Source organism: Boleophthalmus pectinirostris, unplaced genomic scaffold (assembly GCF_026225935.1).
Source record: "Boleophthalmus pectinirostris isolate CB_2022bp ecotype Guang Dong unplaced genomic scaffold, ASM2622593v1 HiC_scaffold_2, whole genome shotgun sequence".
Lineage (NCBI taxonomy): Eukaryota > Metazoa > Chordata > Actinopteri > Gobiiformes > Gobiidae > Boleophthalmus > Boleophthalmus pectinirostris.
This window is the reverse complement of record NW_026571152.1, coordinates 41,154,160-41,169,827: the sequence shown is the minus strand read 5'-3', so window position 1 is coordinate 41,169,827 and position 15,668 is coordinate 41,154,160. Positions and strand designations below refer to the sequence as shown.

Below are 15,668 nucleotides of genomic sequence, written 5' to 3'. Positions count from 1 at the left end.
AAGCGCACTGCCGCCGTCGTTTTTTCATTTATCAATCTGCGTCGAGGTCTGTACACTGTGCGTCTGCGTAGGGCTTCAACGCAAACGATTCGACGCTGGACCGTAAATTGGCCTTTAGCCGACAGCGAAGGGGACATGTTTGGAACTCATGCTGCGATCGAGACCACGGATATATCAAAAATAACATCGGGACACGCAAGACTGAGGAGAACGCGCCGAACGTGCAGCAGCAGCAGCAGCGTCCGGATTGCTACGTCACCACGCCGAACCACGCCGAACCACGCCGAGGAGTCCAGGTAAGTTTTGCGTGTTGCCTGACCAGCCAAGACCGTGCACGCTTTTACAAATTTACTACTTTATAAGGCCAATTAGATTCGAATGGGATGTTTTTGAAATCCCTCCTTCGTCCAGGTCATAACGAAAGAGAAAATCAATTAAAATCAAACTTGACAGAATTGAATTCTCTTTTTGCTATAGGCCTACATTTTTATTTGTTATTACACATTAACTCTTCGCGGTACATTTCCCCTTTTGCGATAGCCCCCCATTTTCTCCCCTTTTGGCGGGATGTAGGTGGTTCTGGCTGGTCACGCAACTTTACCCGCGTGTTTTGTTTGTGAATTCGAATTATCGCAATGCTGTGTTTGTGTATTTGTCGAATTGTTGCTGAAATAATGCTTGTGCAATGTTGGTTTATCTGTGCTCAATTCGCTCCTCACGCTGATTTATTTTAATTTGTTTTTAATGCAATGTGGATTTGAATAATGCTTTGCTGTGCTGGTGTGTTTCATGCCTATTTGTGCATCGTATTTATGGCATTTGGGACATTTATGATTTCATATTTTGTATAGTGTATGAGTGATTACGTAGCAGTGGATTGTGGCACATGTCGTGACAGGACTTTAAATGCTGATGTGGCTTACTATCGTTGTAGAGTGCTGCTTGCCGTGTCGAGCTGTTGTAGTACATTATTTGTTTCATGCAGATTATAACCACAAAATACAACGCTGTACCCTGTGCACCCAGAAATTAACAAAACGAAACACAATAACTCGCGAAAACAAAATGTATTAGATTAAGCAGTAAACGGTGAGGTAGGCGCACTTGACGAATTTCTAGTGACTAAATTAGACGAATTTGTAATTTTCTACAATTTTCCTTTCGTTTCACAATTTTATCAACCACCACAAACCACGGATGTCCCTGTTTTTACTTTAGAAAATCTACTAAAGCTAAAAGCTACTGTGACATGTAATTTACTAACCCTTTTTAGTTTTCAGATTTTAGGATGGCATCTAATGTTTAATTTTTTACAGGGAGCAGATTTATTGACATGTTCATGTTAAACTGCTAAACATTTACTTGTTTAACATAAGCTAAAGCTAAATCTACTTAAATTCATGTCATTTTGAACATTGCTAAGCTAAACTCTGCTAACTTTAGTTGTGCACTGCTAAAGCTAAATGCTAATGTGACTTGTAATGTACTAACCCTTCAGTTTTCCGAATTTAGGATGGTGTCTAACCGTTTTTTTTATTTTTTTTTTTTTTTTTTTACAGGGAGCAGTTTTATTGTTGCCATGTTTATTTAAGCATTTATTTGTCCATAACACAAGCTAAAGTTAAATCTACTTAAAATCATGTCATTTTGGGCATTGCTAAGCTAAACCATGCTAACTATAGTTGTACATTGCTAAAGCTAAATGCTAATGTGACATGTAATTTACTAACCCTTTAGTTTTCCGGATATAGGACGGTGTCTAACATTTTTTACAGGGAGCAGAGTTATTGTTATGTTTATTTGAACTGCTTAACATTTACTTGTTTAACGTAAGATAAAGCTAAACCTACTTTAATTCATGTCTTGTAACTGAATACAGCTAAGGCTAAATCATGTCTGTTATGTTACTGACTGAATTTTGAACATTGCTAAGCTAAACTATGCTAACTTTAGTTATACACTGCTAAAGCTAAATGCTAATGTGACTTGTAATTTACCAACCCTTTCTAACCTCTTCAGGTTTTAGGACGGCGTCTAACCTTTTATTTTTTACAAGGAGCAGTTTTATTATTGCCATGTGTATTTAAGCATTTATTTGTCCATAACACAAGCTAAAGCTAAATCTATTTGAAGTCATGTCATTTTGAACATTTCTAAGCTAAACTAACCCTTTAGTTTTCCGGATATAGGACGGTGTCTAACCACTTTTTTTTTTTTTTTTTTTTTTTCCCCCACAGGGAGCAGAATTGTTATGTTTATTTAAACTGCTAAACATGTATTTGTTTAACACAAGCTAAAGCTAAATCTACTTAAATCCATGTCTTGTAACTGAATACAGCTAAGACTAAAACATGTCTGTCATGTTATTAACCCTTTTTAACCCCTTCAGGTTTTAGGATGGTGTCTAAACTTTTTTTTTTTTTTTTTTTTTACAGGGAGCAGTTTTATTGTTGCCATGTTGATTTTTAAGAATTGAATTGTCCATCACATAAGCTAAAGCTAAATCTTAAATTCGTGTTTTTTGAACATTGCTAAGCTAAACTACTAACTTTAGTTGTACACTGCTAAAGCTAAACACTAATGTATTATGTAATTTACATGTGGTGTTGGTGGTGGTGTCGCCGTCTAACCTTAACATGCTAATCTAACCTTTTACAGGCAGCTCTGGGTTATTTAGCCTTGTGCAGAATGTGCACTACTGAAAAATGAACCTTCACCTTCATTTGAAGTCAAAAAGCCAAAGGACCCAGGAGAAAAAATAAACAGGATATATCCAAAAATATGGAATAAATAAAAAGAAGATATCATTTAAAATGGAAACAAACTTAATTCACCCAAAGAAAGAATACACCCTGAAGTGCAAAAAATCAGGACCAAATACGTCAAAGTCAAAGCAATAAAATGGAGCTAAATCATTATAACGTTGAGAAATGGATTGCATTGCAGACAACCCACAACCAAACATGGGACTAATCAGGAAGAAAAAATCTAACCTGGTCTAAAAGCTTTTGCAGTGGAAAAACCCAAAATTCAAATCCAAACTGCACCAACAGCCCTGTACTGAATACTGTGTAAAGAACAGACCTGCTCGACAGAGGAAACCAAACAATAAAAAAAAGATGCAAAAGAAACTGTCCTTTTATGATGCACAAAAAAGAGTTTAAATGTTGATCATGGAACCCCAAAGGCTGGAGGCTGAGAGGATGCACAAGACGGAACCAAATGGAGAAATGTTCAAACCTCATCTGAACATTTTAACTAAAGTTGAAGTTTTCCCTTTTTGTATTAAAGCCATTTGTCATTAACCAAGTGTTGCTGAGGCGACTTCAGGAACAGTGAGCTGCTGTCGTACATGTGAGTGCTAACCACTCAGCCACCGTACTAATGGATGATCATAGACTGACCTGACACATTTTGAATATACTGACCAGTTTTGGTTTTTGGTCCAAGGGTTGAGGCCCTTGTGTTCTTTTTTTTTTTTTTTTTTTTGGTCCAGAGTGGACACACATGGACTGAGTGTAATGGTTCAAACACGAACGTTTAGTTTGTGACTGAAATTATCTTCCAGGGATGATCTCACCCTGCTACTGGTTTGCAGCAGCCTTAAACCCGGTAGGTATTTGTGAGGTTCTCTGAGAACCATGTGTAATCTCGGAACAAGGTCTGAATGTGCTGAGCATTCTTATGTTACTCTCTAAGGCTTTGGTTTTGGGCCTAAACTGGTGTGTGCCAGATTATAACCATTTGCACACTTTAATGGAAACTGTGTGGTCTCCTTGGTCCCAGTCCCATGGGTCTGGGACTAAAATGTCTTTATTCTAAACTAACAATTCCACAGGTTTAACTTTTTGTTGGTTCAGACCAAATTGAAAAGAAGTGGTCTTGGCTTATTGAATGTAATGTATTTTTTTATTTGGTTTGGACTGGTCTAAATGTGAGCCAGATTTTTATTTGATTGTAATGGCGTTGGTCCTAACCCGTACACTGGACCGAAATACTGGTTATTCTAAACTAACACTTCCACAGGTTTAACTGATTTGTGTTTAAATCAGGTCTGAACTGACTGTCTTGGGTTTTTGAATATGGTTTTTGTGTTTGGTTTGGTTTGAACTGGTATAAATGTGAGCCAGGTTTGGACTGGTTTGAGCGTGATAGCTCTGGTTCTAACCCGTACACTGAACTGAAATACTGGTTATTCTAAACTAACACTTCCACAGGTTTAACTTTTTTTAATTGGTCTGAACCAGGTCTCTTTGGAACTGACTAATCCACAGAGACTGACCTTACTGAATGTGTTCGCATTTTTGTATTTTGAGTTTGTCTGAACTGGACTAAATGTGGACCAGATTTGGACTGGTTTATTGAGTGTAATAGCTCTGTTTCGAATCTTTACACTGAACTAAAATACTGGTTATTCTAATCTAAACTCTTCCACAGGTTTGCATTGTTAATGTTCTGTTCTTTTTAACCTTAAACCAGTTTGAAATATGTTGACATTTCTGTTAACCTTGTGTTTTAAATAGCAATGTTCAATCTCGTACTAATGTTGTGGGTCAATTCTACCATTTTTGTATGTTTTTGTTGTTGTTTTTTGATGCTTCTAACTCTTCTGAAATCTCTTCTCGTTTCAGATCTAAACTGTTTTACCTAATCTTTTAAATTAGTCTTTGCAGGTTCCAGAGGCTGTTTGTGGTGAGTATCTGCACGCACTTACTAACACACTAACCTTACAAAAGCATGGGCGGTGGGTCTAATCCAGCCACAGAGGGCGCTGTGTCCCTCTGTGCCAGTCCCCAGCCTGGACAAATGGAGAGGGTTGCTTTGGCGTAAAACCTGCCGCCTTTATCGTGATCACACATGTTTGAGTAACCCTTCATAATTGGTCTGTCTACATTTTCTTTTGTTCAGTAGAGATTGATTACAGAGCAGAAATTATCCAAATGATCCTTGAGAAAGTGTGTGGAGTTTAAAAACACAATGGAGAAATCCTGTATTAGCACTTGACTTCACAAGGGTTTTCTGTTTGAGAGAAGAACTCAAAGGCTGGTTTGTATGAAAGAAATCACACAAAATAAGACTTCCAGGTATGTTTTTGAATAGAAATGGGGATTATAGCAATAGAAGGCCTTAATGGGCCCTTTTTTAATGGTTTAGGACAGAGGTGTCACTCATTTTGGTCCGGGGCCGTATCCAACCGACTTTGATCCCAAAGGGGCCAGATCAGAAAACTCATGGCATAATAAACCTCAAAAAACAGCAATAAGTTCAAATATTTGTGCATCTTTATCTTTTCTAATTGAGGAACTGTTTCTTTTACAAAATATTATAATATTATGAACAACCTGAAACTTTAAGAAAAATGCTATTTCAACACAGTGTTTTAACATGAACTTGTATGTAAACGGGAATAAGTCAATTTTTTCTTGGAAAATCCTGCACTCGGCTCCACTTTTCTCATTTTTGACTTTTTGTTGATGAGGGTGTCACAGTCAACAGTCAAAAACGATCGTCCTTTAAGAGCGTTTTGGAAAGAGACAAGTCTTCATTTGTGCTGCTCTGGTGGGAGGGGCCACGTACAGAGACGCTGGAGACGCTGCTGTGATAAACACTGCACAAAATTACCAATAGAAAATATAATTCGAATATTTTAGTAGAAAATCAGCCGAGGGCCAGATTAAAGGTCTTGGAGGGCCGGATCCAGCCCCCGGGCCGTATGTTTGACACCCCTGGTTTAGGAGTTATAATCTCCATTTAAAAAGTCTGTCTTTGTTCAAGAACTTTGCTTATACCAATATTTATCGTTTGTCATTTATTTGCTTTTCATGAAGAAACCATAACATCAAATACAAAATGCTAACTACTATTATTAGGGATACATTTTTTTTTTTGCCATATCATACAGCCCTGATCAGAACGTAAACATATTCTACTTAAAACAGGGGTCTCCAAACTTTTTCCTCCAGTGAGCTCCTTTTACAAAACGAAAATGCCACAGAGCTGCTCATTTTAGTGGTCGCAAGAAATATAGGAGCGACAGCCTCAGGTAGGAACAGTTAGATTTAAAACGTTAAACCGTTATCCAGTTATTAGTGCACAAAATTATATATTTACAGTGGGCATTAAATTCATCAAATTTGATATTCAGCACAATATGTATAATTTCCTTGGCGAGCTCCTTGGAACAGGGTGGAGATAGAAGTTGGAGACCCCTGACTTAAAATGTAGTCAAGACCACTGTTGACCCATTTACTAAGAGTTATTTGGCCACGTTTACATGTTTTTTTTTTTTAATTCCGAATTGTTCCAAATTGAGGTTGAACATGGAAAACGCGTTAAATCGCATTTATTTAATTCCGCTCAACATCCGGGAATGGGTAAGGTTTCTGATTGGACAGACACACCACCGTATTTAAGTCGACCAGAAGAAAACACACACTTCAGCTGCTACCGGCTCGTTACGCCACGGACACAAACACGATCCAAACTTTTTTCGCAGTGATTCCGATGATAATGAAGTAGCAGCTGGAGAATTCTCTCATCACGCGTTACGTTTGTCAGCTGAGGAGGAGAAGGGAAGAGTGTCGGAGAAGAGAGGAAGAAGACAAACTGAGTCAACGGCTGCTCTTCCTCAGCCCACTCCCGCATCCCACTCGCAAATCCAAAGAGACGTGGATAAAAGTCCGAAGCCAGGATTGGGAGTCTGATCAGAAGAGCATGAGCTGAACGACCGGAATTTTAAGAATCAAAAGTTTACATGATCGACGAACTTTAATTTGGCTTTAAAATCTGAACAAACCATCCACTTACTTCGAAATTAAGTGTTTACTAAGTCTTTTTAAAGCAATTAATTTTTCATTCGGAATTAAAGTTCTCATGTAAACGTGGCCATTGTTGTTTTCAGTCCTCTTCTGGTCCCTTTTCTGTTTGCTCTCTAGTCCCCACCTTACTCTCTTCTTTAGGAGCTCCACGGGCTCCAGTGAGGTCCATCTGGCTGCTGGCCGCTCTGGACTCACTCACCGTGGGCTTGGGTTTCCTGTCAGACACGTTAAAGCTCCGGGACCTGTAATACGGAAGAAACCGATCATCTGCTACAGCCAGGTAGTCCGTGGAGTCTGACAAGTTCCTTCTGGCTGGTATTTTTGGTGGCACTGGTGGAGGAATGTCTGGGCTGGTTTCTACAACTCTTTCTTGCTGTTCAGTTTGTCTCGAAGAGTCCTGAAATTGCTGCGCTAGATTTGTAACAGTTGAAACTTTCGGCATTTGTCCAGCGACACTTGGATGTAGTTTATATTCTAAAGTCGCCGGCCACTGGTTCGGGGTTTGGCTGACCTGCTCCAGTAGTGATTTGTAGTCCACTTGCGTACAGTCACCAGGTTCTTTTGGACTGTAGATGATGCTACTCATAGTTCTCTTCTTTGTAATTACGTCTTCAGGAGGGTCGTATCTCAAAGACTTAGTTCTTTGTGGACGAGAACCAACTGGAATATCAAACGTTGGAGTTACGCTTTGAGGTTCTTCTGGTTCCTCTGGCTCATCTGGAGGGCTGATGATGATTGTACTCATTGATCTACGTTTGGTCAGGTGAGGTGATGTAGTTTGTTCTTCTTGTGGATAACATCGCAACGACTTTGTTCGTTTCGGAGGCGATGATGGACGAAGTCTGTTCTGATCGATGAGCTTGTCCAGTATCTGTGTGCTTCCCTGTAAATCTCTGGACACTATTTCTTGACTTGAGCTGAGAGACTTTTGCTCACACGGAGAGATCAAGATGTCCACACGTGACCCAGGTCTGGATCGTTCAATGCCGCACACTTCCAGGCTGTTGCTGTCCTTGTTCAGCGCAGAGTGAGTTGAGCGTACACTCTTTTGCTTCTCCACGGTTTTACTTTCATCCCCCTCTTTCTGCTTTTGAGAGAACTCCTCCATGTCCATGTGGAAGCGGTAGAGGCTGTACCCGTCGGCGCTGTTGATGCTGCCCTGGCGGTGGAGCGAGGAGGGGTCGCACACGGACGAGTTTCTTGAGTAACTTCGGGTCAGTTCCAGTTTGTCCACGCCGGCCAGCTTCTCCAGAGCCACGGCCATTCTCCCGTGGATCTCCTCCAGCTGGGCCAGGCGCAGGTCCACGGTCTGCAGCGAGGCCTTCATCGTGTTCTCCCTCTCGTTCACCTCCTCCAGACGCATGGACATGTTCTCCACTCTGCACAAGGACAGATCAGGGTTAAGGCTACGAGAAACCAACAGACTCTATAACGTCACTTACAGTGTTCAGTCAAATGAAGCTTGTTGAGATTTGCAGTAATGGGGGCGAGTTGAGTTCCATATTTGTTTCATAACAAAGAAAGAGCCAATTCTAAATGAAGTCAGTGGAAGATGACACCTTCTCACCCACACCACTGATGTTAGAGGGAGAAGAAGGTTCCTTGATTTGTCTGTCATTAATTTTGTTGATTTAGGGACAAAATTAGTAATATGAACATTTTAAGACTAAAATTATGGTATTTTTCGGACCACAAGTTGCACTTTTTTCATGGTTTGGGTGGGTCCTGTGACTTGTACTTGGGGGCGACTTATATCATTTCACATGTTCGTTAAGTATATTTTATTTGTACACTGACAGCCACAAGAGGGTGCTCTAGTCTTATGTGTCAGTATCTGCTACTCCTATAATTCCTGTACCACTGTCACTTGGCTCTACTGCGCATGTCTCCTGCAGAAAGAGCCTCTGTCCTGCTGCGAATAAATATAATAAATATTCAGCCAAAAATGGTAATCAAGCAGCAGAAGCAAAGTTTGGAGTGAGAGAGAAACTTGTGAGGGATACTCAAACTGCAAAGAAGAAAACAATCTACTCGTGGGCTAAAAGCAAGATTTAGCTATAGTTGGTGGAGTTGTTCAGAAGTGACACCGAGGATGAAGAATTGAATGGATTTAGTGATTTTGAGTGAGATGGAGAGTTTGTTAAACTTGTTCTGTTCTGTTGTTTATGTTATAGTTTATCTGAAGAACTGTTCATATGTGACGTTAAGTCTGTTGTTCTCTCTCTATTGTTTTTTCCTAGAATTTGACTTTCAACAGGAAATATCAGTTCCTGGTCTCTGATTTTTATAAAATAAATTTTCCCCAAAATAATTTGACTTTTGTTTTTTTAATTCTTCATTATGCATTTTTTGGCTGGTGCAACCTAGAAAATACGGTATTCTGACAATGATTACAGAGAGAGGAGTGATGATACATGCTCACTTCCTCGGAACGGGAAGACTAGCAGGTTAGCCATGTCCATTTATACAGTCTACAGTGAGACCAGAGGAATCTGTTCAGATGTTCAGAAAAACTGACCGCTCTGAGGTGACTTTGATGCGTTCATCGCTGGACGACTGCTGCTCGTCCTCCTTCTCCCTGAAGTATTCCTCCACACACTGCTCCTCAAACTCGTACAGGTTTTTCAGCTCCTCAGGATTCAACCTCAGCTCTGGGAAGAAACAAACGGATATCATCACGTATTTAAGTCTGTGCTCTGATCACCATCCAAAAGTTCTTGGATTTTTGACAGTGGACCTAATATCTGTGTAGATTTGAGACCATATTGAACAGTAAAGTTACACTAGCTGATTGTAAAAGTGTAAATGTAGACAATATACACACTGAGGCCGCGGTCCTTCTCGTCTAGCTCCCCCTCCTGTCTCTTCCTGGCACAGCGCCTGAACAGTCGGCTCTGGAGGATGTACAGGTGACTGAGGATGATGAGGGGAGGAGGAAGAATGGGCCGGTCGTGGAACGTCATGATGAGCTGGTATCTCTGGAACTTCCACACCTGGTTTGAGATGGACTTCACCTCAAAGAATGTGTTGCTGTGGGAAATATAAGAGTTCACAATTAATAAAACAGAACTCTAAATACCAACTTTTCTAGATATCCTGTGTCTCTAGAGCAGGGGTGGGCAATTATTTTTTTCTATAGAGCCATGTGAGAAACACAAAATATTGTGCAGTGTTAGGCCAAAATGCTTAACTCAGTTCTGCATAATATTAATTATATTTATTTATTTTTTAATAAACAGAAAAATGTCATTTAAAAATGACAGGTAAAATAATAAAATCTTTATTTTTTGTAATTCCATATGAGCTTAAATGGGCCGGTCAGTCAACCAAAGGACCCTTATGTGGCCCTGGAGCAGGACAATGCCCAGGTCTGATCTAGAGGTCAACAAAAGTTTGATAATTATTTTGCAAAAAAAATGGCAACGTAATGCACTTTAAACTATACAGAGGGTTGCAAATGTATCCTACGTTTACAAGATGCATTCAGATCTTTGCTAAAAGAATAACAAACTTTAACATATTTAAAAGTTTGGATTTCCTCAATTATAGTAAATATGCCTCTTTGTCTATGTGCCTTTGGTTGGTCGACCACATCTACTTCCTGGACACTAAGGACATTTAAACCAGGTTTACCAACACTAGGTCACAAATTTGATTTCCAACAGTGTTTAAAACTTTCAGAATATGAAATATTTCAAATTCCCTGACATAAAGGTTTAAAATTTTTACTGATATTGAGAAATACTATCTACTTATGTGGCGTAGGTAACATGAAACAGGACTAGACTCACTTGAAGACGGCGATGAGCAGGTTGACGAGCAGGATGTTGGCCACGAGCAGGTAACAGGCCATGATGGCCGGAGTGAGCCAGGCTCCAGGGATACACGGAGGCAGCTTCTTCCCGTCCTCGTCATACAGATGCTCACCACAAGGGGCTGCAAGAGGACGGCACGTCAGACAGTACGTCTTTGTGTCACTCGTATGTTTATCAGACTTAAACATTTTAACTATTTAAACAAACACTCACGGTTGATTTCCATGGCGTAGACTTGTACGAATCCCCAAGTAACACAAGAAAACGTAGAGAAAGATTCAAAAGCATTAAATTCACATTTATACTGTTTTATTTCAGAGCAAATATACTGTTGCCTATAGAGGTGCAATTATTTTTGCTTTAAACGATCTATTCACAGCAGTAATTTCACTAGAGCAGGTCTCATTCTGCTCAGAGTTGGTCACTGTCATGACTAGATGTTTCAAAACAAAATGTAGATATGACTCCAACTTTATGGGCAACAGTGAAAACAAAATTAAACAAAATTATGTGGTTATAAAAGTTAGATTAGCTTTAGATTAAGTCTGTAGTTGTAAAGAAGGTAAAATATGTAGGATTCTATTTTCTTTACATCGGCCTAAAACATTAAAAAAAAATATGGAAAAGAGCAGATTTGTTTGCAGATTTGTACATAAACATTTCTATCCTAAAATCCTACATATTATACTTTTTAATGACAAATGAATATTGTTTGTATTAGTCTTATGGAGTTATGATGTGTTTATGCTTCTTTAGCTCAGTTTTATTGTTAGACTGGATCAGGTTTAGTTTCATTCTACTTATGTCTAACAGTCAGTAGGGTCAAATGTGGATAATCTGACCAATATTTAGTCTATTGTTAGTAAAAAATTAGAAGAACTATTAGCTTTAATGTGAGGTTTAAGGGCCCATATTGCACTGTTTTCTGGTTTATGTTATAATGTTGTTTTCTCGTCACAAACAGACCTGGAGTTGTTTTGTTTCATTCACACATGTTTAACACACAAACCCTGCACATTTAGGCTGAGTTCTTTTCTCAAACTGAAGATGCTCTGTTCCATCTTGTGATGTCATGTGGTAATACATAGTGTCGTCGTACTGTTTTTCTTGGTCTCGTCTCTGACTCAACCGCATTTGGACTCGATCTTGTCTCGGACTCAAAGTCTGATACCCAACAAGTGTGATCATATTTCATTACGGCCGCTGCTGTCGGCAATAAACCTCTTACCGCAACAATTTGCCTAATAAAACTGCACAAATGCATCTGTATTTGTCACGACGTGCGTTTGGTAAATCCCACTGCAAAACCAGTAAGAGAATGTAACTCCAGTCAGGAACTTGAAGGTTTAAAAATCCTACCCACTTTTTTCTGTAAAGTGCCAGTGGAATGGGATTAAAGAAGGGGTTTTCAAACTGTGGGTCAGGGTCCAAAAAAGGGGCGTTTCAGTGCGGTAAATTTTGCTTGGCTTATTTTAGGCCTAAATTAACATTAATCAGAGCAAATGGAGATTTACAAAAAACATGGATATTTATATATTTGTGCCAAAATAACTGTAAAATACAAATAAATGTTGAAAATGACAAAGATGGTCTTGATTTGGTCTCGATGGGCCATGGTCTCGGTCTTGGTCTTGTCCTGGTGTCAGGACCCTGTGGTCTTGGACTAGTCTTGGTCTCGATTAGTGCAATCTTGACTATAACACTGAAGTGCTCCTGTGTTTTTAAACTCCACACACCTTCACTAGAATCATTTGAATGATTTCAGCTCCTGGAAATTTCCAATTTGTACTGAACTAAAGATTAAAGGTTATTGTTAACTTAAACTGGACAAGATGGAACAGAACATTTTGAGCTTTGGAGACGTAAACAGTCATAATAAAGGGTTAATCGAACATGTGTGAATGAAACAAAACACATCTCCAGGTTTGTTTTTTGAGGAGGAAACGACATTAGAACATGAAAGCTCACGAGAGTACGTTTTATGTAATATAGGACCTTTTTAATAATGAAAATAATTACATGTTGTATTTAAATTGAACAGAAAATGACCAGATGGCAGATGATCAGTTTTAGTGCTGTTTTTTTCGTATTATTGATGGAAATGACACGGATCATCTGCCCAGAATCAGGAAACCAAATCTTACTATGAATTCTAGTCTTACGGTCTATCGAGTCTGCAAAAACCTCCCCATAGATCATCCAGTACGGCATGTAGAAGATGTTTCGTGCCAGACGCCACGTCGGCTCCTCGTCCGGGTGGAGGATGGCCTGACGCGCCACTCCAAAACTCATGAGCACCACCAGCATGATCACCACGAAGTACATCATATCGATCATCTGAAGGAAGAGGAGAAGCGTTCAGTTCTGCAAGCATTGTACGGTTCAATGTAAAAGTCTACGTGATTTCATGTGCGATATGTAACTTGTTATATGGTGTTAAACTTCTTGCATTTATTCAATTAAACGTGCTGTTTTTGCTCAGGTACAGTGTATTGTTTGTGAGCTATGGAAGATCATTTGTTTAATCAGATTTTGGATTTTAAAATGGATTTTAAATTCTCATTTTGAATTTTTTAACTCTGAAAAAACATGTTGGAATTATTTTTATCTGAATTTTAGTTGCTGGAATTTTAAGTGTTCATTTTCAAAGTGTTTTAAAATACAGTATTAAAAAAAAAAAAAAAAAATCACCTTTTTACTGCAAATATTCAGCACAAAATATTTCAAGCCAAGAGTGCAAAATTCGCAATTTGCATGATTTTTATTTTGATTTTTTTTTTTTTTTAACTCTTAAGATGTTAGAATAATTTTTATTCTGAATATTAGTTACTGAAAATTTAAGTGTATTTTTTCAATATGTTTCAAAGTGAAAAAGTCAGTGGTATTTAAAATTCAAAATCTAATGGAACATATTATCTTCCATAGTGAACAGGCTTGCATCTCCACAGGTCTGACCTGTAACCTGCCTCCTGTTTGCTTCCATAGACGACAGGACAGTTTTTGACTAAACGAGACCAGACACTTAAGATTTTTCTCCACAAGATCAAAACAAAATGAGATTTTCAATCTCTAATTTAAAAAAAAAAAAAAAAAAAAAAAGTGTGATCCCATTTGCAGAATTGGTCCAACATTTTTGTATTTAACTTTTTTTGTTAATGTAGACCTAGTTTTTTGTAACTAAAGCCTTGTACGAAATTTAACTTCCCAGTCTTTGAGTCTTATTTTTTGTTTTTTGTCATATTTAAATGCAGACAAAATGGAAAAAAATCTCAATATAATTTTTCTCATGTGTCTCAATCTTGTGGCAATTTTATCTCACGAGCTCCTGTGGAATGAAGATCTTGTCACATCCCTAAGATGGATAATTTTAATGCAAGATTGTGGAACTTCACAAAAAGCAATAACATCTCCATGGAGAAAGCTACATGGTGTAAAATTATTGGGAAATATTAATTCTGATTTTGATTTGTTTTCCTCACTCAGATCATTTTAATTATCTCAAAATAGTTTTCAAAATTGTTGAGAGAAAGAAACAAAAATGTTCTACCTTACTTTGCAGAAAAAAGTTGTAACCAATGAAAATATTTAAACTAATAAAGAAGTGTTCATTCACTAATAAATCCACTGACTTTAAGTAACAGAGAGAAGGGTTTTTTTGGCGCGCAGACACAAATATAACCTGTTGTTTTTACCATTTTGCCGATCATCATGACGTAGGGCCCCAGATACTTGTTGACTCCGAAGATGTCGAGGACGCGGATGTACCAGAAGATGATGTCGATGCAGTAGATGACCCGACCGTAGCCCATGTACGGCTCAGGCTGCAGGCGAAGCATCAGGCCCAGGAGGAACGTGCAGATGGCCACCAGGTCCGTGATGTTCCAGTACTCCTCCATCCACACACTCACCTTCTGCTTCAGCTTCCCCGGCTCGGACATCAGGATCTACACGTGCACACGGATGTTTAAGGCTGGAACTACTACCCAGATTCATCAGTTTATAAATATCAGAAATTATTGTCTGCAAATTCAGGAATCGAATAAATTTTATCACAATTTTTGGGGCCAAAAAAAAAAAAGTTTAGGCTTCTAATGTTTAAAGGCCCCTGTTTTCTGATCTATATTTTAGTGTAGTTTCCTCATCACAAACAGACCTGTAGTTGTTTTGTTTCATTCACACAAACCCCGCAGATTTAGGCTGAGTTCTTCTCTCAAACGGAAAACATTCAATTCCACCTTGTGACGTCATGTGGTGATATTGGAAGTTCTCTAGTATTAGTATGTTTTTAAATTCCACACACCTTCGCTAGAATCATTTGGACAAATTCATCCCTGGAATTACCAAACTCTACTAAACAAAAGGTAAAAGGAGATGTTAACTTAAAAACGATCGTTTTTAAGTTACTCAAATGTTTATATGAAACAAAACACGACTCCAGGTCTGTTTCTGAGAAGGCAACTTAGACTTGGGCTACGTTCAGACTGCAGGGTTTAATGCTCAATTCGTAATTTTTTGTGAGATCTTTTTTTGTTTTTTTTTGCGATGTCATTTTTACATTCACAATTAAATGCGACTTGTATGTGATCTCCAGTGTGAACTTTAAACGCCCCAAAAGTGTCCCGCATGAGCATTGGAGGACACGACGACATAACACAGAAGTCGCCTAAACTCTGGGCTTGTCTCCCAAAATCTGGTCCAGTTCTTGGTAAAATGGACGGGTTACACGTCCACGGTCGCTTTGACTCTTTAGACTCCTTGTATTTGTCTCGCAGGTTCTTTATTTTTCGTTGACATTGGAGCCAGGACCGTCTGTCGCCGCGCTCAGGACATTTCTTTGGAAATCATTTCAAAAACCGCCCTGTTCTGATAAGACTCCTCCAATTTGTCCTGAACACAGCGATCCCAACAAGTATTACTAAAATCTCTAACCTCGCTTTCCCTCCATTGACGAGACTCTGAGCCTGACGTGTAGGTGGAATGAATGTGACCTGACCGTTCAGACTGAAGTCGCATGTCAAAAGATCAGATATGTATC

General features: G+C 38.8%; 1 protein-coding gene across 1 annotated transcript in view; it reads right to left on the bottom strand.

Annotated features, from left to right (window-relative positions):
- Nucleotides 1–6,854: 6,854 nt before the first annotated feature.
- LOC110153628 (transient receptor potential cation channel subfamily M member 1) overlaps nucleotides 6,855–15,668 on the bottom strand; it is a gene marked incomplete at its 5' end in the record, with an annotated part of 43,419 nt that continues 34,605 nt past the window's right edge. The window contains 7 exon segments of the mRNA XM_055155918.1: nucleotides 6,855–8,197; nucleotides 9,337–9,469; nucleotides 9,643–9,848; nucleotides 10,610–10,754; nucleotides 10,847–10,867; nucleotides 12,778–12,970; nucleotides 14,326–14,577. Of these exon segments, the coding sequence (XP_055011893.1) occupies nucleotides 6,898–8,197; nucleotides 9,337–9,469; nucleotides 9,643–9,848; nucleotides 10,610–10,754; nucleotides 10,847–10,867; nucleotides 12,778–12,970; nucleotides 14,326–14,577 (2,250 nt within the window).